The 18015-nt window shown below is 40.6% G+C and overlaps 1 protein-coding gene across 1 annotated transcript in view; it reads left to right on the forward strand.

Moving 5' to 3' along the window:
- Window positions 1-14477: 14477 nt before the first annotated feature.
- The window catches only part of LOC147913603 (transport and Golgi organization protein 1 homolog), a 40382-nt gene continuing 36844 nt past the window's right edge, over window positions 14478-18015 (forward strand). Inside the window, exons 1-2 of the mRNA XM_087449226.1 lie at window positions 14478-14760; window positions 15964-16052. Coding sequence (XP_087305352.1) covers window positions 15978-16052 — 75 coding nt within the window. The 5' untranslated portion in view covers window positions 14478-14760; window positions 15964-15977. The remainder of the gene's footprint in view (window positions 14761-15963; window positions 16053-18015) is intronic.

Genomic DNA, 18015 nt, shown 5'->3' on the forward strand with positions numbered 1-18015 from the left:
GCTAGTTTGGGGTTTAAGTGAGCACCTTAGCACAGTGCCTGGTATGTGGCCAGGATGTAATAAGTGCTATGCATTAAAAATCAAACCTCAGGGCTGGCCCGGTGGCGTAGTGGTTAAGTTCACGCGCTCTGCTTCAGCACCCCGGAGTTCACAGGTTCGGACCCTGGGTGCAGACCTACGCACTGCTTATCAAGCCACGCTGTGGCAGGCGTCCCACATATAAAGTGGAGGAAGATAGGCACGGATGTTAGCCCAGGGCCAATCTTCCTCAGCAAAAAGAGGAGGATTGGCAACAGATGTTAGCTTAGGGCTAATCTTCCTCACCAAAAAAAAAACAAAGAAAACAAAAAAAAATCAAATATCAAAACTGTTTCTGGCAGAAGACTTTAGCTGCTTGACATATAAAAAAGTTAGAAAACTAGGGGCCAGCCTGGTGGCGCAGCGGTTAAGCTCACATGCTCTGCTTTGGCGGCCTTTGACGGCCTGGGGTTTGCAGGTTTGGACCCCGGGTGTGCACTGACGCACCGCTTGTCAAGCCATGCTGTGGCGGCATCCTATATAAAAGTAGAGGAAGATGGGCATAGATGTTAGCCCAGGGCCAATCTCCCTCAGCAAAAAGAGAATTGGCATCGGATGTTAGCTCAGGGCTGATCTTCTCCACATAAACAAACAAACAAAAAAACCCAGAAAACTATTGGATTGGAGCCACCAACATCTTGGTGGCTTGTCTTATTTCTGCCTCTTTTAATACCCTGTCACTGTCCTCTAGGCTTTCAGGGCTGACCTGAGCCCCCATCAGTCTGAAGCATTTCTAGCCTTCATTTCCATCATTTTGAACTTTCTTGGTCCTAGTTTAATGATGAATTGGAAAAACTCTCAAGACATGGGACACCTGGAACATTCTTCCTTCCTAAGGAGAATAGCAGATAGTTTCTAATGCAAATCTCCTCTCCATCTTTTCATCCATATTGAAAAAAATGATGATTTTTCACGAATTGTTCTTATTTCCCACATCTCCATACACAAATTTTCCATACATTAATAAATCATCAAATTAACATATCAACAAATCTAAAACTAAATATCATAAACAGATCTGATCTGAATATACATTTTAGCATTTCCCATCTTACGTGCATAAGGTGAAATAGGTCTTGCATATGCAAACACAATCCTTAGTAATAAAATACAAATCAAGCTATCGTAGAGTAGGATTTTTCAATTAAACTTTAACATTTTTTTGCCAGTAACATTCCTTCTTTCTATTTCTTTGGTCTGCTTTTGATTTTCTGAATAGATTTGTATGGATAGGGCTTTAAGGAGAGTTGGAAACTGAAGAGCCACCATTTTGCATTTGAACAGTGTCATTTCCTGACTTGGGCTTCTGTGGGAAGTTCATATGATTCCAGGGTCAAATCTGAAGTCTTAGTGATTTCCCGAGGGTTAAGGGAAATCTTAACAGTGGAAAGATGTTTGAGCAACTGGTGTGCACTCAGCACTGCGTTAAGTATTTCCATTGCAATATCTCATTTAATTCTCTCAATAGCCATAGGAGGCAGGTATTTTATTTTATACATTAGGTGACTGAGGCACTGAGAGGTGAGCAGTTTACCAAGGCCATTCATCTAGCAAGCAGCACAAATATCCAGCCCACATTTGTTGTCTCCCAAGCCAATGCAAGGAAATACTATCACAGATTTTTGCTATATTTCTACCAACCTCCAAAAGTAGGAGAACAGTCCATTTTCCTGTCAAAGGAAAAAAGTCCATTTTCCTATCCGGGGTTGGGTCTGCAGTTATCCAATTATGGCAAGACAATGTGACTCTTCTCTTACTGCTGTTCTATAGATTTAAATACACTTTCATGACTTCTCATTTACTAGAGTTACTTCCATGTTACCACATGCATTTTTTCTTACCAGAAAATGGTATTATTGATCCAGAAAGGCCTTCAGCTCCTTCACAAAGACTCAGCTCTGTATCTGCCAGAAAATTGGTTCCTTCTTTCTTTTCTTTTGGCGGCATCTATGTCATTGTAGCCCTGAGTCTCTGGTGCACAGTTGGGAGGATCATAATCCCCTGGGAGGAGAGCTGTCGTTTCTCTGGACAACCTGTGGTTAAAGGGACAGCAACTTATAAGACATAGCTGGGAAGGGCAGGAGGAAATGCAGGAGCAACTTCCTCTCGTGGTTCAGTGCCAAACGATGGCTAAGCCCCAGCACATTAATGGATTATTCTTGTCCATGGAGCTGATGCTATCAAGATCGATAGTGCTCAAGTGGCCTTGAGCCTCTCGACTTGATTTGCAAGTAGCCCAGGACATCGGCATGCTTGATTATTGTGGCATGACTGGATCTGGCCTGGCAAACCTGCCTGAACTCAACTCATTGATTAGAGTAGATTATGAGAAATCCTCCAAACTCCTGACTTTTATTGAGCACTGACTATGTGCCAGTAACCGCTAGGTGTCTGTCCTGATGTTATTTCACTTGGACATCATCTTGGGACAGTGTCACTGACTGGTTTGAACATAAGCTTTGCCTGCCTAAACCCTTGTGAATGTCAGTTGCTGGCAACAGGAATTGGGTTTTGTGAGGTCTGTGCCTAAATGTTGCTTGTTGGTGACAGTGATCAGACAGTGGCACTTTTCACCTTAAGAATTCATTGGTACCCCACATGATACCCAGAAGAGAGTGTCTCTTATGGGCTCAGACTTGAAGAGGGCTCCCTGGTCCTTTAATAAATGAAGTCCAAGGGTAAGCCCACTGTGGTAGACTGAATAAAAGCTCCCCAAAGATATCCACATCCTAATCCCCAGAACCTGTCAGTATGTTACCTTATATGGCAAAAGGGACTTTACAGATGTGATTAAGTTAAGGATCTTGTGGTGGGGAGATTATCTTAGCTTATCTGGGTGGGCCTGGTGTAATCACAAGGGTCCTTATAAGACAAAGGCAGCACCTGGCACAGCACCAGGAAAATAGCACAGGCCCAACCAATGACAGTGGTCTGTAGACTTATATGTAGACCCCCCTGGCCCCACCACCCACATATAGGGGCCTTCCAAGGTTTGCTTCTTGCTTCTCTTACAGACCTTCTGCTTCATCTACCCTTTCTAGGGTTGGACCTTTCCTCTCTCTGTAACCTTCTATGGCTCCCATTGCTCCACAGCATTGCTGTCCTGTAGAGCCAGAAAGTGAGCCACATAGGTAATTTAAAATTTTTTAGCAGCCACATTTTAAAGAGTAAAAAGAAACAGGCAAAATGAATTTTACAATATATTTTACTTAACTCCATCTATCTAAAATATTATTATTTCAACATAGAGTCAATATAAAAAAATTATGAATGAGCTATTTCACATTAATGTCTTCAAAAGTTTTTGAAATCCTTGGTGTATTTTATATTGACATCATATCCCAAATTGAATGCTAAAATGTTATCAAAAACATTTGATCTCAATTCAGAGTTCATTAAATTGGTTGTTGGAAAACTAGATTCACATACTCAATGTGTCCCAGACTTACATAAAAGTTTTCCTATAGTTGAATTACATGTTATATTTTAAATTTAAATTGCTTAAACTTAAATGCAATTTAAAAATTTAGTTCCTCAGTCACACTAGCCACATTTCAAGTGGTCAGCAGCCTCATGAGGCTGCTGACCACCATATTGGACAGCCCAGATAGATAACATTTCCATCTTTCTAGAAAGTTCCATGACATCATCCATTGTGGCTCCTGCTGAGATGGGCAGGAGCCCATCTTCAATCCTTGCACCCTCCTGCTGCATCTACGGTGAAGGGTCCCCACAATGCTCTGCTCTATAGCCATCAGGGTCAAGTGGTCCTCTTTATCATCCTGACTGCAAGGGAGGCCCAGTCTTCCAGCCTCCTCTCAGCCACTTCTGCACCCCTCTTGGAACACTTTTGGATGCTTTCCTATGTTATGTTGGGGTGCCAGGGATGTCTTAGGTCTTCTCTTCCACATCATCATTTCCTTTTTACTCTAGTGGCTGTGTGTTGGCATTGTGTAAGGGGAGAGGCATCTCTATATGGGGATATAGTGTCCTGTGGGCTTCACCTGAGCAGTGAGGCATAGGGTCTGTCAGTCCTGTGGCTCTCTCAGATTTAATGCCCACTGTTTGTGTGGGGGTGGGGAGGGGTCTAGCCCTGGGATATGTGGCATAGAGCTCCTTCTTAGGCAGTCACACTACCCACTCTCTAGTTAACCTTTATCTTCTTTGTGGCAGAATAAGTGCTTTTACCTGTTCATGTTGTCTTCCTACACCTTATACTCTGAGTTATCAGAGTCTTTGGTTCTTGATATTCATAGCCAAGCTTCTAGACACACACACACACACACACACACACCACAAAGATACACAATATTTTATAAAAAACCTGGATCTTCAATTGAAAACCTTGTTTTCAAGATTACTGATGTTGGTAATGGTTTCAAGAGCACATTTTGGAACTCAAAACAACCTCAGTCAGTATCTCCAAATATCATCCCACTCAGTCTTTAAAATGTCGTTGAGGAAAAAGAAAATAACTATGAGTCCATACTGATTTAAACAAATGATTCAATGAATAAATAAATGGGACATAAGAATTCCAAATAATTTATGTGGGTACCCCCTGAAGGAAGTGGAGCTTAACTTCCCACCCCTTGAGTGTGGGCTGCACTTAGTGATGTGATTCTAAAGAGTAGAGTACAGAAAGGGGGTTGGGAGTCGCTTTACAGTGGAGAAACCGGGAAAACACTAGCTCAGCCAGGTGATCAAGGTTAACATCATGAGCAATAAGTCAAGTTAATAGTGTGCACCCTTGATATGGTGCAATGAGAATGGCACTTCACCTCTGTGACCTTCCTCCCAAGAACCAGTGACCCCAGGCTAATCATAGGAAAAACATCAGACAAACCCCAAATTGAGTGACATCCTACAAAATACCCAACCAACACTCTTGGAAACTGTCAAGGTCATCAAAAACAAGGGAAGTCTGAGAAACTGTCACAGACCAAAGGAAACTAAGTAAGGAGACACATAATGACTCAGTGTAACATGGTATTCTGGATGGGATCTTGGAACAAGAAGGACGTTGGGGAAAAACTCGTGAGAACTGAATGAAGTGTGGAGTTTAGTTACTACAAATCTATGTTGGTTTCTTAATTGTGACAAATGTGCTATAGTAATATCAGATGTTAACAATAGGGGAAACTAGATGAGGGGTATATTGGAACTCTGTACTGTCTTTGAAACTTTTCTGGAAATTAAAACTATTCTAAAATAAAAATTGTTGTTGAAATTATGTTCAGGGAAATAAAATAAAGAATGGATTAGATCTCTTTTTTAAAACGTACCACATGGAAATCAGTGTGAAGAAGAAATAATGGTGGCTGGTTCCAATATGATTTCAAGGTTCCTGAAGTTCTGCAGTGCCCAGTAGGTGGATACATCCCATCAGTAAATAATTGTGGTTTTTGAGAAATTAAATAGGGTAAAAAACTATTTTTCTTTTAAAAAAAGGGGCTGGGAAAATGAAGGTAAATAAATAATAGTGTAGAAAAGCAAGATAAAAACCAGAGTGATATAAATACACAAAACGTATGCCACCAAGACGAATCCATTTGCTAAAAGTGTGCCAGAAATTTGGCTAGAGCTTTCTTCCATCCAGCTGAAAGAGGGGAACATGATCAGGCACATGTAGTGTCCAAAGACAAATACTGACCAGTGTCCAGAAAAATCCCACTTTTTCCTGATATTTAGACCAGAGGGAAAGTTTTCCCTTGTATCTTACTGTGAACATCATCTTCAATATCATTTCTACACTAAATTCAGCAATGAGTTTCTCTTTAGTTCATGTTTGTACCCAAGGCAATAGCATTTCAGCAATATTCAATTTGATCAAAGCAAATTCCATGACGTTTAGGAGCAGAGAAGTAACTGGAACACAGCAGCTAAGTCCAGATACTCTGCTGAGGTGGGAGTTGGATTGACATCCTCTCCAGAAAGTTGAGGAGCCTGATAAGGACCGTATTAACTCTACATAGAGACAGGCCAAGGGAGCAAATAATCACTGGACACTGCAATATTTCAGGCTGTGCACTAGGAACAGAGGTGTCACAGATGAATAAAACATGACATTTGTCCTGAAGGGTGTTACATTCTGGTTGGGGAGAGATATGTAAAGAAGTTGGTGAGCTGAAGTATTGCACGTGACATGTGAACAGGTTTAAGGAGAGCGTAGTTGATTATACCCTGGTGGTGGTGAGAAAAGAGGTGTGAGAGCCAGGACATGTTTTTCAAAGAAGAGGTATTTAGAATGGTTTCTCTGGTGATGTTGTAGCCAATGTGTAGGAAGTGAAGATTCCAGGGGCACATAGGAGTTGGGAGGTGTCCCAGAGGTGAAACAGAAAGATTGGTTGGATACTGAACTCCGTTTCTGGCCCACATGAAACTGGGAGGAACCAGTACTATATTGGTCAAGACCTTTTTGATTGCAAGTGACAGAATCCCAATCTATACAGGTTAGGGGGAGAAAAAGGACTTACTAGCTTGCTGATCAAGAATGTATTCATCAGGGCCGGCTCCGTGGCTTAGCGGTTAAGTGCGCGCGCTCTGATGCTGGCGGCCCGGGTTCGGATCCCGGGAGCGCCCCGAGGCACCACTTCTCCGTCCAACGTGAGGCCGAGTCCCACGTACAGCAACTAGAAGGATGTGAACCTATGACATACAACTATCTACTGGGGCTTTGGGGGGAAAAAACTGAATAAATAAAATCTTTAAAAAAAAAAAAAAAAAAAAATGTATTCATCAGCCAAACCATAGGAAGATCAAGGTGCAGCTGGGCCTTAGGAAAACCGGGGGCTTGAACATCATTAGGAGTCTCTCTTTCCATTTCTTGTCTCTGTTTCTCTATGTGGGTTGATTGCATTTTCTTTTCCTGAAAATTGGCTTTCTCTGCATGGTAGAAAATGTGGGCCTTTGTTAATCCCTAGGTTTTTTATCTTAAGACCCCTGCCACTCAAGAGATTGACTATTTATACTTTGAAAAATTCTGGAAAAGAGCTTTGAGTTGGGTTAAATGCCAACCACAAGACCAATCAATAGAAGCCAGGGTGGGGATGGGGCCAAGAAAGAACATGGAAGCTGTCATGATAGTCATATAGTTGAGGAGATAGGCTATTCCAAGAAGTTGGTTGCTAGACAGATAATCCTAGATATCTGCCTCACTTATTAAATGCTTGTTATCCACCAATCTCAGGACTAGGAGCTGGCGATGTGAGACGGTACTCAATCTTCTCTCTCAGGGATGTGGTGAAAAAAAATCACTAATTCCTGGACAACCTTCTCCTGAGTTCCACTTCTCAGATATTCTCTCTCCTTAGTGCTTTCATCCAAAATTTAGAGCAGAGTCATCCAACCATGGTCACTTGGGATCTATTTGGCTCTTTGAGCATCTCTGAAGTCGTTGGATGCTTCATTTGGATTGTAAGCACTGAATTCTCCCTCCCACAAAGGGCAGTATGTATTCTATGCTTTCTTACTTGGTTATACAGGTGTCCTGTGGGAGCCTCTTGCTTAAACTAGGAAGGCAAGATAAGTCACCACCATTAGTTCGCCACCAGCTCTCTAATGGTTCTTTTGGAAGGGCCAAGATTTCTTCCAGTGATGATAAGCACCAGGGACCTTGTTATGCAGGAGACCCCATGGAGTATATGGACACGAAGCTTGGACCATTAGCTGGGCCTTTGGGGGCATACTCCCTCCCTGGTGAGCAAGGAACACAGTAATTATAACCCAGCATCGATTTCAAGGGGGAGATTGCAAATCATATCAGAATAGAGAATCTACACTTAACCCCTTAGATAAGCTGCTTGGATCAGAGGCTGAGAATGTTGAATCACTCTTCAGGGTCTTATAAGCACAGAAATCCAGAAGCAAGGAGTCTAAAAATCCTCGGAGGTCTGTTTCACTTGGAAACTGTCCACATAGTAATAATAGCTATCCTTTTCATGCATACAGTACTTTATCATTTCCTGGAATCCCATACACTATTATTTCATGTAATCCTCAAAAAAATCCTATGGACTAGGCACTACTAGTACCATTATTTTATAAATGAGGAAACTAGAACTCTGAGAGGTTAAGTAGGTGCCTAGGGCCGAGTCTTATTTTAATGGTTGATTCTTTCTCTTTATTGTCAATTTTCAGCATAATGAGTTGGTGCTCTTGCAGTCTGCAATGGTGGCTAATGAATTTTTTGACTAGTAAATTTTTCAAGTATGATTATAAACTCATAAATATATAATTTTATATATTCATATATATACAGACACACACACACAGTGTTTCAATCTAATGAAGTCATTTTTTTTTATAGCTCAAATTGTCCCAAAGTGACTCATGGGAGCCCCTTCAGGCTGGTTTCTGTGTCCTTTTGACATGACTCTGTCAGTCTTTGAAAGCTTACTTTCTTTCTGGTGCAATAAGATGTCCCAGGTTCATCTTGTACATTTCCTGTCCAGGTTCTAAAATCAGCTGTTTCTCCAAGGAGTCCTGGTTTCTTGTAGTGAGAAATGGTATTTGATGACCAGTTAATCAACCATCATTTGCTGTTGTGCTTTACTAATATAAGAATGGCTAATCAGGTTTGGCCTCATAGTATAGTATTAGAACAGCGACTGGGGCATTTTGGCCGATAGTGCACTATATCATAAAGGAGTCAGGAGGCAAGACAGTAAGTTGAACTGACCTCCCTGCTTTTGATTTCGTGTCTGTATATCTGTCTGTATTTGGTTGAAGCCTACAGTTATTTAGGGCACATTTCCTCCTCAAATATTTACCAGTTAACATACTTTGTACCAGACTCTGTTCAGGGTCCTGGAGATACACAAGGTACAGATATACAGCAGCCCGTAGTTATTGGAATAAAAGAAATGGAGTAGGACTGTCACTGTCTTTGTCCCCCTTGGAACTGACGGCACATAGATTAGACAATAGCTGACCATGAGTTGCAGTGTTTTCTATGCTAATATACCAGTTAGAGTGAAGGATGGTGTTACCATTGACTTCAAGCTCTAACCCCTGAGCCTTCTGGCCTGAGGGGATAATTGCTGGAAGGGAGAGTCATATCTTCAGGGGTTCCCAAGGGGATGAAGGGAACCTTAGACGCCAGGTGTAGTGATCAAAACATCAACTCCACTTCTTTCTCTAGGCCAGTGGGCAGGACCCCAGGTGCAGCCAGAAGAAGAAAAAGCTGTTGTTTCCTATGAAGGGAAATAAAAAACCAGTATTTAAGAGTTTAAGGCAAATTAATGATCTGCATTTCAGGGCCCCAGATGGTGTAGGTTAGATTACCACACGTATTGCTTCAGATTTTACCCTAAATGTTGAGGCAAGAGGGAAGTTTTTGGCTTGCCACATTTCTCATTTATTCAGCTGGATGCTCAGATCATGAGAAACGCGGAGAGTGTATACTAGCAGAGTTAAATGCTTTTGGAGCCATGTCATTATCCTCCCTCACTCCATTGGAATATAAGCCCCACAAAAGGAGGGATTTTTGTCTGTTCTGTTCCCTCTCCTATCTCTAGCACTTTGGATAATGCCTGGCAAATAGTAGCTTTCTCAATATTTCTTAAACGAATTAATATATTTCTCCTATGGCAACATTAATATGTGTAGGCTCTTCTTTGGGGGATCTTCTTTTTGTCCTTGCTTGGATCACATATGCATTTTTCTCCCAAGGAGAAATTTGGTGGACATCTATCATCCTTACTTTATAGGGAGGGAAAGGGAATTTTGGCGTTTGTTTTTTCAACCAAATACATCCCCTGACTTTCACCCTTCTGTTCTTTTTCTCTTTCTTTTATAAGGAAGGCAGGAGGGAGCAAGCTTGAAGATTAAAGTGAGTCCCATGAAAACTGTGGTGTCTCTCCACTCCTCTTCCCTCCACCTCCCTGCAGCCAGGGAGAGATTGAGACACGTAGCCTCTCTGGTTGCCTTCAACCAATATTCTTTATGCACTTGTTCACCATTTATTTGGAGGCAGGCTGTTTGCTGAGTGGGGGAAGGATGAAGAAGAAAGACATAGGTGACAGTGCTCAGCCTCTTCTCTACCGTTCCAAGCAATTCAGCTCCAGCCCCAAACTTGCACACCTCTCTTAGCCAGAAGGAAAGCTCTGCAGTTGATCTGACCCACTCTCCTTAGGTGGGTGGTTAGCAACTACCTGCTTTCACTCAAGTATATCTTTCATGGGGTTCTTACACAGTATCCCAAATTACTTCCAGCCACGCACTATAGTCTCTCTGAGAGGAGTTATAATACTACATTTTCCTTTGTCTTGTTACATTTCCAATTCTCTTTACATATTGTGCCTCAGGCAAAAGTGCTGTGGGCCTTGGTCTGTAATGAAGTATTTCTCGATTTGAGGGCTTGTCTTGCTTCATTGTCTCCACTTATCTGGCTGCTTAGGGCCTCCTTCGCTACTGTGGGGTTTTATGGTTTTTTCACTCTGGTTCTTTATCACTTGTCTCCTTTTTCCAGCAAAACCAACCTATCACATCTCCTGGTGCCTCAGGACACTACTGAAAATCTAGTAAGTGATTTTTTTCTTTCATTCAACAAATATTTATTGAGTATCTACTAATGTGCTAGGTGCTGAGATTACAATGAAGAACAAAAGATAGATACGGTCCCTGTCCATTTCACCATCTCCACACCAACACTTTAGTCGCCATTACGTCTGTGTTGGACAGCTCCATTTATCTCCTAACTGACGTGTCTGCTTACACTCTGATCTCCCTTTGATCCATTCTCCACCCAACAGCCAGAAGGATCTTTTCATCATGCTTAGAACACCTCTTTAAAACCCTCGTGACTCCCACTTCTGAAACAGTGGTGTGAGGTGCAGTATGGACCCACTCCTCAGAGAAACAACCGTAACTAGTGAACATTATATGTATATCCCAACCATTAAAATCTCTGGAAATCGTCCTAAGGGCATATAGCAAATGAAGAAACCTTTATTAAAGAAAATCTAGTAGATCTTGATAAGAACGGCAAGGGTCTGTGGCATAATCCGCCCAACGGCAAGGGTCTGTGGCATAATCCGCCCCTCTCCCATTCCCATCTCATGCTTGTTGACAGAAGCTCTGATGCGGGAAGGTATTACCAAGAAAATGGAGCTCCCTATCCCCTCAGCTCCCAGTCAAGGGATATGGAGGGGCAGGCCACTAGCATTTCTCATCCCCCAGCTCTGGTGGGTATGGCTGAGAAGACAGGGGCTCCCTTCCTCCACCCAGGCTCCACATATAGGTGGAGGCTCTATCCAAGGTATGGCAGGCTGAGAACACTGGGGACCCGATAGCCCTTGATCCAGCTTGCTTACAGGGTGAAGGTTTCGTGGAGGTTTTTGATAAGCAGTTGGATACAGGATTCTGGAACTCAGCGACTTGAGACTGCAGATATGCAAAGCCAACCTGGGGAAAGTGTGGTGACCTCTGGGGAACCAGCCCTTTACTCCCAGGCCTGAGGCTCCAGAGGGGCAAATGCTCACCCCTCCTGCTGTCAGCCTCCCAGCTCCAGTTCTCTGGTAAGTGATTTCTTGATACAGAAGGATGAGTATTCTTTTAACTGGATTAGTGGCACGTTCCTCCCACATTTTTGATCTTTATAGATATTAACTTAACTCAAAAGTTCTCTAATGATGAGCAGGTATTTTAGACCACAGCAGGTAGGTGGAAGGACTGCACATTGAGGACTTTTTATTTCATAATCCGTGCACCACCCCGTGCTATTGCGTCTTACACACATAGCTATCATATGAAATCGTTGTTTAGGGTTTTAAAAAGTAGCTTCTGTTTGTAGCACATTTGATAGTTAAAGAAATAATATCTAAACTTTGTAGCAAGCTCTAAAAATTCAATCAGAAAAAGACAAACATTCAGATTTTAAAATGGGAAAAGGACAAACAAACATAAGAAAACGTCTGTCTTACATAGTAATCAAAGAACAAATAAGACTAACAATGAAATGTTTTTCACTTATCACATTGGCCAAGAGTTAAAAAATATCCAGGGTTAACTCCTCCTCTACTTTTGAAGCCGGGTACCTGAGAGTTACTGTCAATATTCAATAAGGTTACTTTTGGACCTTGTTATGAAAAGAAGCTAATCTTGTCAACTTGCTGTTTTCTTGTTTAACCTGAGGGGTGACTCAAGGGTCACAAGGATTTATGAGCTTGTTTTACAGAAGAAAAATAATGCTTTCAAGGATCACCAAATAACCAGCCCCCAGCTGCTGCTGACACACAGAAGTCAGATTTCCTAGGGGCTTATCAGGAGTGAAAGAAACAAGGATTACCCCTTTGTTTCTTTGAAGCACCCCCTGCCAAACCCCTTAGCTCTATAAAACCCCCTGCTCTCTTCTCTTGTTAAGGTGGGTTTGAGAGAACCTATCCTCCTGCCTTCTTGTTTTGGCCAATTCAAACAAACCTTTCTCCATCTCCGAGCACCAATGTCTCAGTGATTGGCTTACTGTGCATGGGGCACATGAACTTGAGATTAAAAGGTTCAGTATCAATTTCTGAAAGAATTTTTGTAAGTTTGGTGTTATTTCTTCTGTAAATGTTTGATAGGATTTACCAGTAAAACTACTTGTGATAAGGTTGTTAATAATTATTTCAATTTTTAAAGTAGATATTGGATTATTCAGACTTTTTGTTTTATTTCGTGTAGAAAGTTATATTTTTCAAGGAATCTTCCCATTTCATCTACATTGTTGAATTTGTTGACATAAAATTGTTCAGAATATTTCTTTTTTTTTTTTTATGTGAGGAAGATTAGCCCTGAGCTAACATCCATACCAATCCTCCTCTTTTTTGCCGAGGAAGACTGGCCCTGGGCTAACATCCGTGCCCATCTTCCTCCACTTTATGTGGGATGCCGCCACAGCATGGCCTGACAAGTGGTGTGTCAGTGCGTGCCCGGGATCCGAACCCGGGCCGCCAGCAGCGGAGCGCACGCACTTACCGCTACACCATGGGGCCAGCGGCAAGAATATTTCTTTATTATCTTTTTAATGTGTGTGAGATCTGTAGTGATAACTCCTTTTTGAATCCTGATATTAGCACACAAAATTATTGTTAAAGGATGATCATACAAGTGTTTTATTAAAAACTGAAAAAAACCTCTGAATGTTTAACAATAGTGGATTAGTAATGTAAAAAACTTTAATATCTTGACAGATTGAATTACTATGTGGCCATTAAAATTATAGTAAAACTATAATGAAATACTACTACACACTTACCAGACATGGCTAAAATTTAAAAGATTCACAATAACAAATGTTGATGAGGATATGGAGCAACTGGAACACTTCACTCCCCTGTGGTAGGAGTATAAATTGGCAATTAGAAAACTGTGTGGCAATATCTATTAAAGCTTAAAATATACATACTTTCTGATGCAGAATTTGCACTTTTAGGTATATACCAATCATAAATCTCTGCATATGTTCACCAATAGACATGTAGAAGAATATTCATAGAAGCTTTATTCATGTTATCCAAAATTGGAAATAATCCCCATCTCTCCTCAACTGTAGAATGGATAAATAAATTCTAGGTATATTCATGCAATGGAATTCTACAGCAATGAAAAAGAATGAACTGTTGATACAGATACAGATAATGACATGGATGAATCTCGTGGGCATTATTTTGAGAGAAAGAAACCAGACACAAGAGAGTACATACTGTATGATTCCATTTGTATGAAGTGCAGGAGCAGGCAAAGTTAATCTATGGTTTTAGAAGTCAGAATAGTGGTCACTTGTGGAGAGGGGGCTGAGAGTAAAAGTTGAGATCAGTTCGAGGTGAAAGCAAACACTTCATTCAGAGTTCCTGCAGTAGGGAGCACTCAAGGGAGAGGGACCTCCTGAGCAAAATTTCTTTGGGGTTTTCTAATTGGGTCGTGGGTCAGAGTGGAAGAGCAGTGGGGAAGCCAGTTCGCTGACTCAGAGTGGGATGCTCACACTGCTTGTCACATTTCAACGGTCCTGTGACTTTTGGGTCAGCAAGCTCTGAACCAGGATGGCCCATGGAATCTGCTTGCAACCATCTGCTCCTCAGAATTTATTGCTCCTTGGGATTTAATCTGCTTTTCTCAGTTCCTGAAATTGCCTTTAGGCACGGAGTTCATTCAAAGTTCATGAAGGGAGAAGTACAGCTTTCATGGAGGTATGAGGACATGAGGGAGCCTATTAAGGTGCTGAAAGGATCCTATATCTTGATCTAGCTGGTGATTACAGGGGTGTATACATATGTAAACATTCATTGAGCTGCTCATGTAAGGTTTATGCACTTACTGCACATATTATACTCAATTAAAATTCAAAAATGATATCATATAAGTATACTTTATTACACAGAAAAATATTTCTTTTGTATTGCTGAGGGAAAAAGGCAAGATATGCTAGAGCTTACTTGTACTAAAACAAATGTTTATGTATAAGAAGAAAGAAGATTGGAAGAATAGATGCCAAAAAAAGAGATTGTGAATGGTTTTTGTTTCTGCTTGTTTGCATTTCTAAACTTTCTATAAGTCCCTCACCAGACTCCCTCATTCCCCAGGCTCAATAGCTGTAACCACAAGCTTCACCACCTCCCACCCCGATGCATTGATGGCATCATCCGTTCTACCAGCCCACCAGAGGTAGCCGTCTTCATCCATGATCCCTCTGTCCCCTGTGAGGTAAGGCATATGGCCTCTTGTTGAAGCATATTCCTCTCAGCTCGTCGGATAGAACAACAAATCCAGAAACCTGGGTTTACTTCACTTCCACAATCATTTAATGGTATGAACTGAGCACAGTGGCTAACTCCAAAGGGAGATAGAGAAAAATCACAGGATCCCCACTCTCCAGGGGCTTCCCCTATAGAAAACTCACACACACACAGAACTTTGCTTGGTGACCTCTCTTAGCATCAGATTTTTTTTTTTTTTTTAAAGCTGGAAACAGGAATAATGATGGTACTTTACTCTGAGGCTTTTTTCTGAGGCTGAAATGAGGCAATGCAAGCATATCATTTAGCATAGGCCCAGTTACAGTGTGTGTAAGGGATGGCGGCTACTATTTTCTTAGTCTCGTTGTCCATCAAACACAATCACTGCTCTTAAATTGTGCCTTCAATTTCCACACTGTCCATGACTACCTTTCCATCAGAAGAAGGTAGCTTTGGATTAAGATTCTTACACCAGAAACACAATGGGGTGATTAGTACAAATAGCTCTTTGCACAGGCAGCCCCATTTTGCTTGATCATTCTGTAGAGTATCCACAGATTCTAACAGCATTTGACTCTGACTGCTGTCAAAACCACACGACTAATTTGTCCAGATTCTTAGATCTAGTGGCAATCTGCTTATTAATGTTCTAATGCACTTTAATAAAACACTGTGTAAGCAACTCGTTTCCAAACAGCACAATAATCCCAGTAGGTATATGAGATGTCTGAGTCTCGTCTTTGGAATCCCTCTATTATGGGAGAGAAAGAGATATATATTTTTTTTTTGGTGAGGAAGATTAGCCCTGAGCTAACATCCAATGCCAATCCTCCTCTTTTTGCTGAGGAAGATCGGCCCTGGGCTAACATCCGCACCCATCTTCCTCTACTTTATATGGGACGCTGCCACAGCATGGGTTGACAAGCGGTGCGTCGGTGCACGCCCAGGATCAGAACCTGCCAACCCCGGGCCACTGAAGCAGAGTGCATGCATTTAACCGCTACGCCACCAGTCTGGCCCCAAGAAAGAGATTTTTAAGTCTCAGTGTATTTAAGTTATCGTGTCAAAGTTTGGAAATTGTCGCCCTACAGAAATTTTGTAATATTACAATGTTTAAAAAAATTTACCTAGCCCTTAACTCAGAAATTTGGCTTTTGATATTTTTCCATAGGAAATAATAAAAATATGACATTTAAAGAGTTAACGTGGATGCTCACTGAAGAAGCATTTGTAATGAAAATGGCAAGAGCAAACATCCTTGTAAGTCACGATCTTAGGGGGAAAGCTTTCCGTCCTTCACCATTGAGTATGATGTTAACTGTGAGTTTTTGTAGACACCCTTTATAAGGTTAAGGAAGTTCCCTTTTATTCTAGTTTGTTGAGGGTTTTTACCATTAACAGGTGTTGTATCAAATGCTTTTTCTGCATCTATTCAGATGATCATGTGGTTTCTGTCATTTATTCTACTAATATGGTAGATTATATTGATTGATTTTCATATGTTGAACTAACCTTGTATTCCTGGAATAATCTCAGTTGATCACAGTGTATAATCCATTTATATGTTGCTAGTTAGGTTTGCTAGAATTTTGTTGAGAATTTTTGGGTCTGTATTCATAAGGGATATTAGTTTGTAGTTTTCTTTTCCTGTGATGCTTTTGGTTTTGGTATCAGGATAATCCTGGACTCGTAGAATGGCCTCATTTTATGGCCTTATTTTGAGGTTAGGCCTTAAAAATCCTGGTGTCATATTTTTGGAAGAGTGTGTGAAGGATTGATGTTAATTCTTTAAACATTGGGTAGAATTTACTAGTGAAGCCCTCTGGGCTGGGGCTTTTCTTTGTGGGAAGTTTTTTCATTACCAGTTGATCTCTTTACTTGTTATAGGTCTAATCAGATTTTCTATTTCTTCTTGAGTCTTTTTTGGTAATTTGTGTTTTTCTAGGAATTTGTTCATTTCATCTAGGTTATCTAATTTGTTGACATACAATTGTTCATAGTATTTCGTTATATTCCTTTTTCTTTCTGTACGGTCAGTAATAATGTCCTCTCTTTCATTCCTGATTCTGAAATCAGGAATAATTTGAGTTTTCTCTTTTTTTCTTGGTTATTCTACTTAAAGAATTGTCAGTTTTGATGATCTTTTCAAGAAACAACTTTTGTTTAGTTGATTTTCTTCATTGTTTTTGTATTCACTATTTCATTTATTTCCAAGGTAATCTTTATTATTTCCTTCTTTACACTCGCTGTGGGTTTAGTTTGCTATTTTTTTTTTTTTTAGGTTTTTGAAGTGAAAGTTTAGGCTATTGATTTCAGATCTTTCAAATTTTTAATGTAGGCATTTGCAGCTATAAATTTCCCTCTGAGCACTGCTTTTGCTGCATACCATAAGTTTTGATATGTTGTGTTTTGTTTTCATTTATATCAAGGTATTTTCTAATTTCCCTTGTGATTTCTTCTTTGACCCATTGATTATTTAGTAATGTATTGTTTATTTTCCACATATTTGTAAGTTTTCTAAATTTCTTTCTGTTTTGGCTTTCTTAGTTTGTTCCGTTATGATTAGAAAACATACTTTGTATGACTTAAGTCCTCTTAAACTTATTTCCTGACCTAACATATGGTCTATCTTGGAGAATGTTCATTGTACACTTGAAAAAAACGTTCATTCTGCTGTTGTTGGGTGGAGTGTTCTATAGATGTCTGTTAAATCTAGTTGTTTTAAAGTGTTGTTCAAGTCTTCTGTTTCCTTGTTGATCTTCTGTCTAGTTGTTCTCTCCATGACTGAAAGTAGGTATTGAAGTCTTGAACTGGGGAATACATTTCTGAATTAAAAAATAAACTTTAAAGTAATGATGCTGCTTTTTTTGGTGGCCCTTTCTCAAAGAATTACCCTCAAATATTTTTGAGCAGAAGCAATACTGTTAAAACAAAGGTATAGTCACCCAGGGTAGTTCATTTGCAGTGGGAATGTGAATGTTTGTACTACCTTCTTGCAGAATTCTTCCCTGGTCTTCTAGCTGAAAGGAATTTCTTCTTTTGAACTCCTTTAGCAGTTTATCTATGACCTTCCTGATTGCATTAAATTGTCCTCCATTTATTTATCTCCCCTAGGGTAGTTTCAGCCCCTCAAAGAGTAAGGACTTTGTCTAATTCATCTTTATAACAGCAGCTCTAAGCTCAGAGCTTTTCATTCTCCAGACTTCTGGTAACATTTCAGAAT

The sequence above is a fragment of the Ceratotherium simum genome, chromosome 26, assembly GCF_057802395.1.
Source record: "Ceratotherium simum simum isolate JZ-2026a chromosome 26, ASM5780239v1, whole genome shotgun sequence".
Classification (NCBI taxonomy): domain Eukaryota; kingdom Metazoa; phylum Chordata; class Mammalia; order Perissodactyla; family Rhinocerotidae; genus Ceratotherium; species Ceratotherium simum.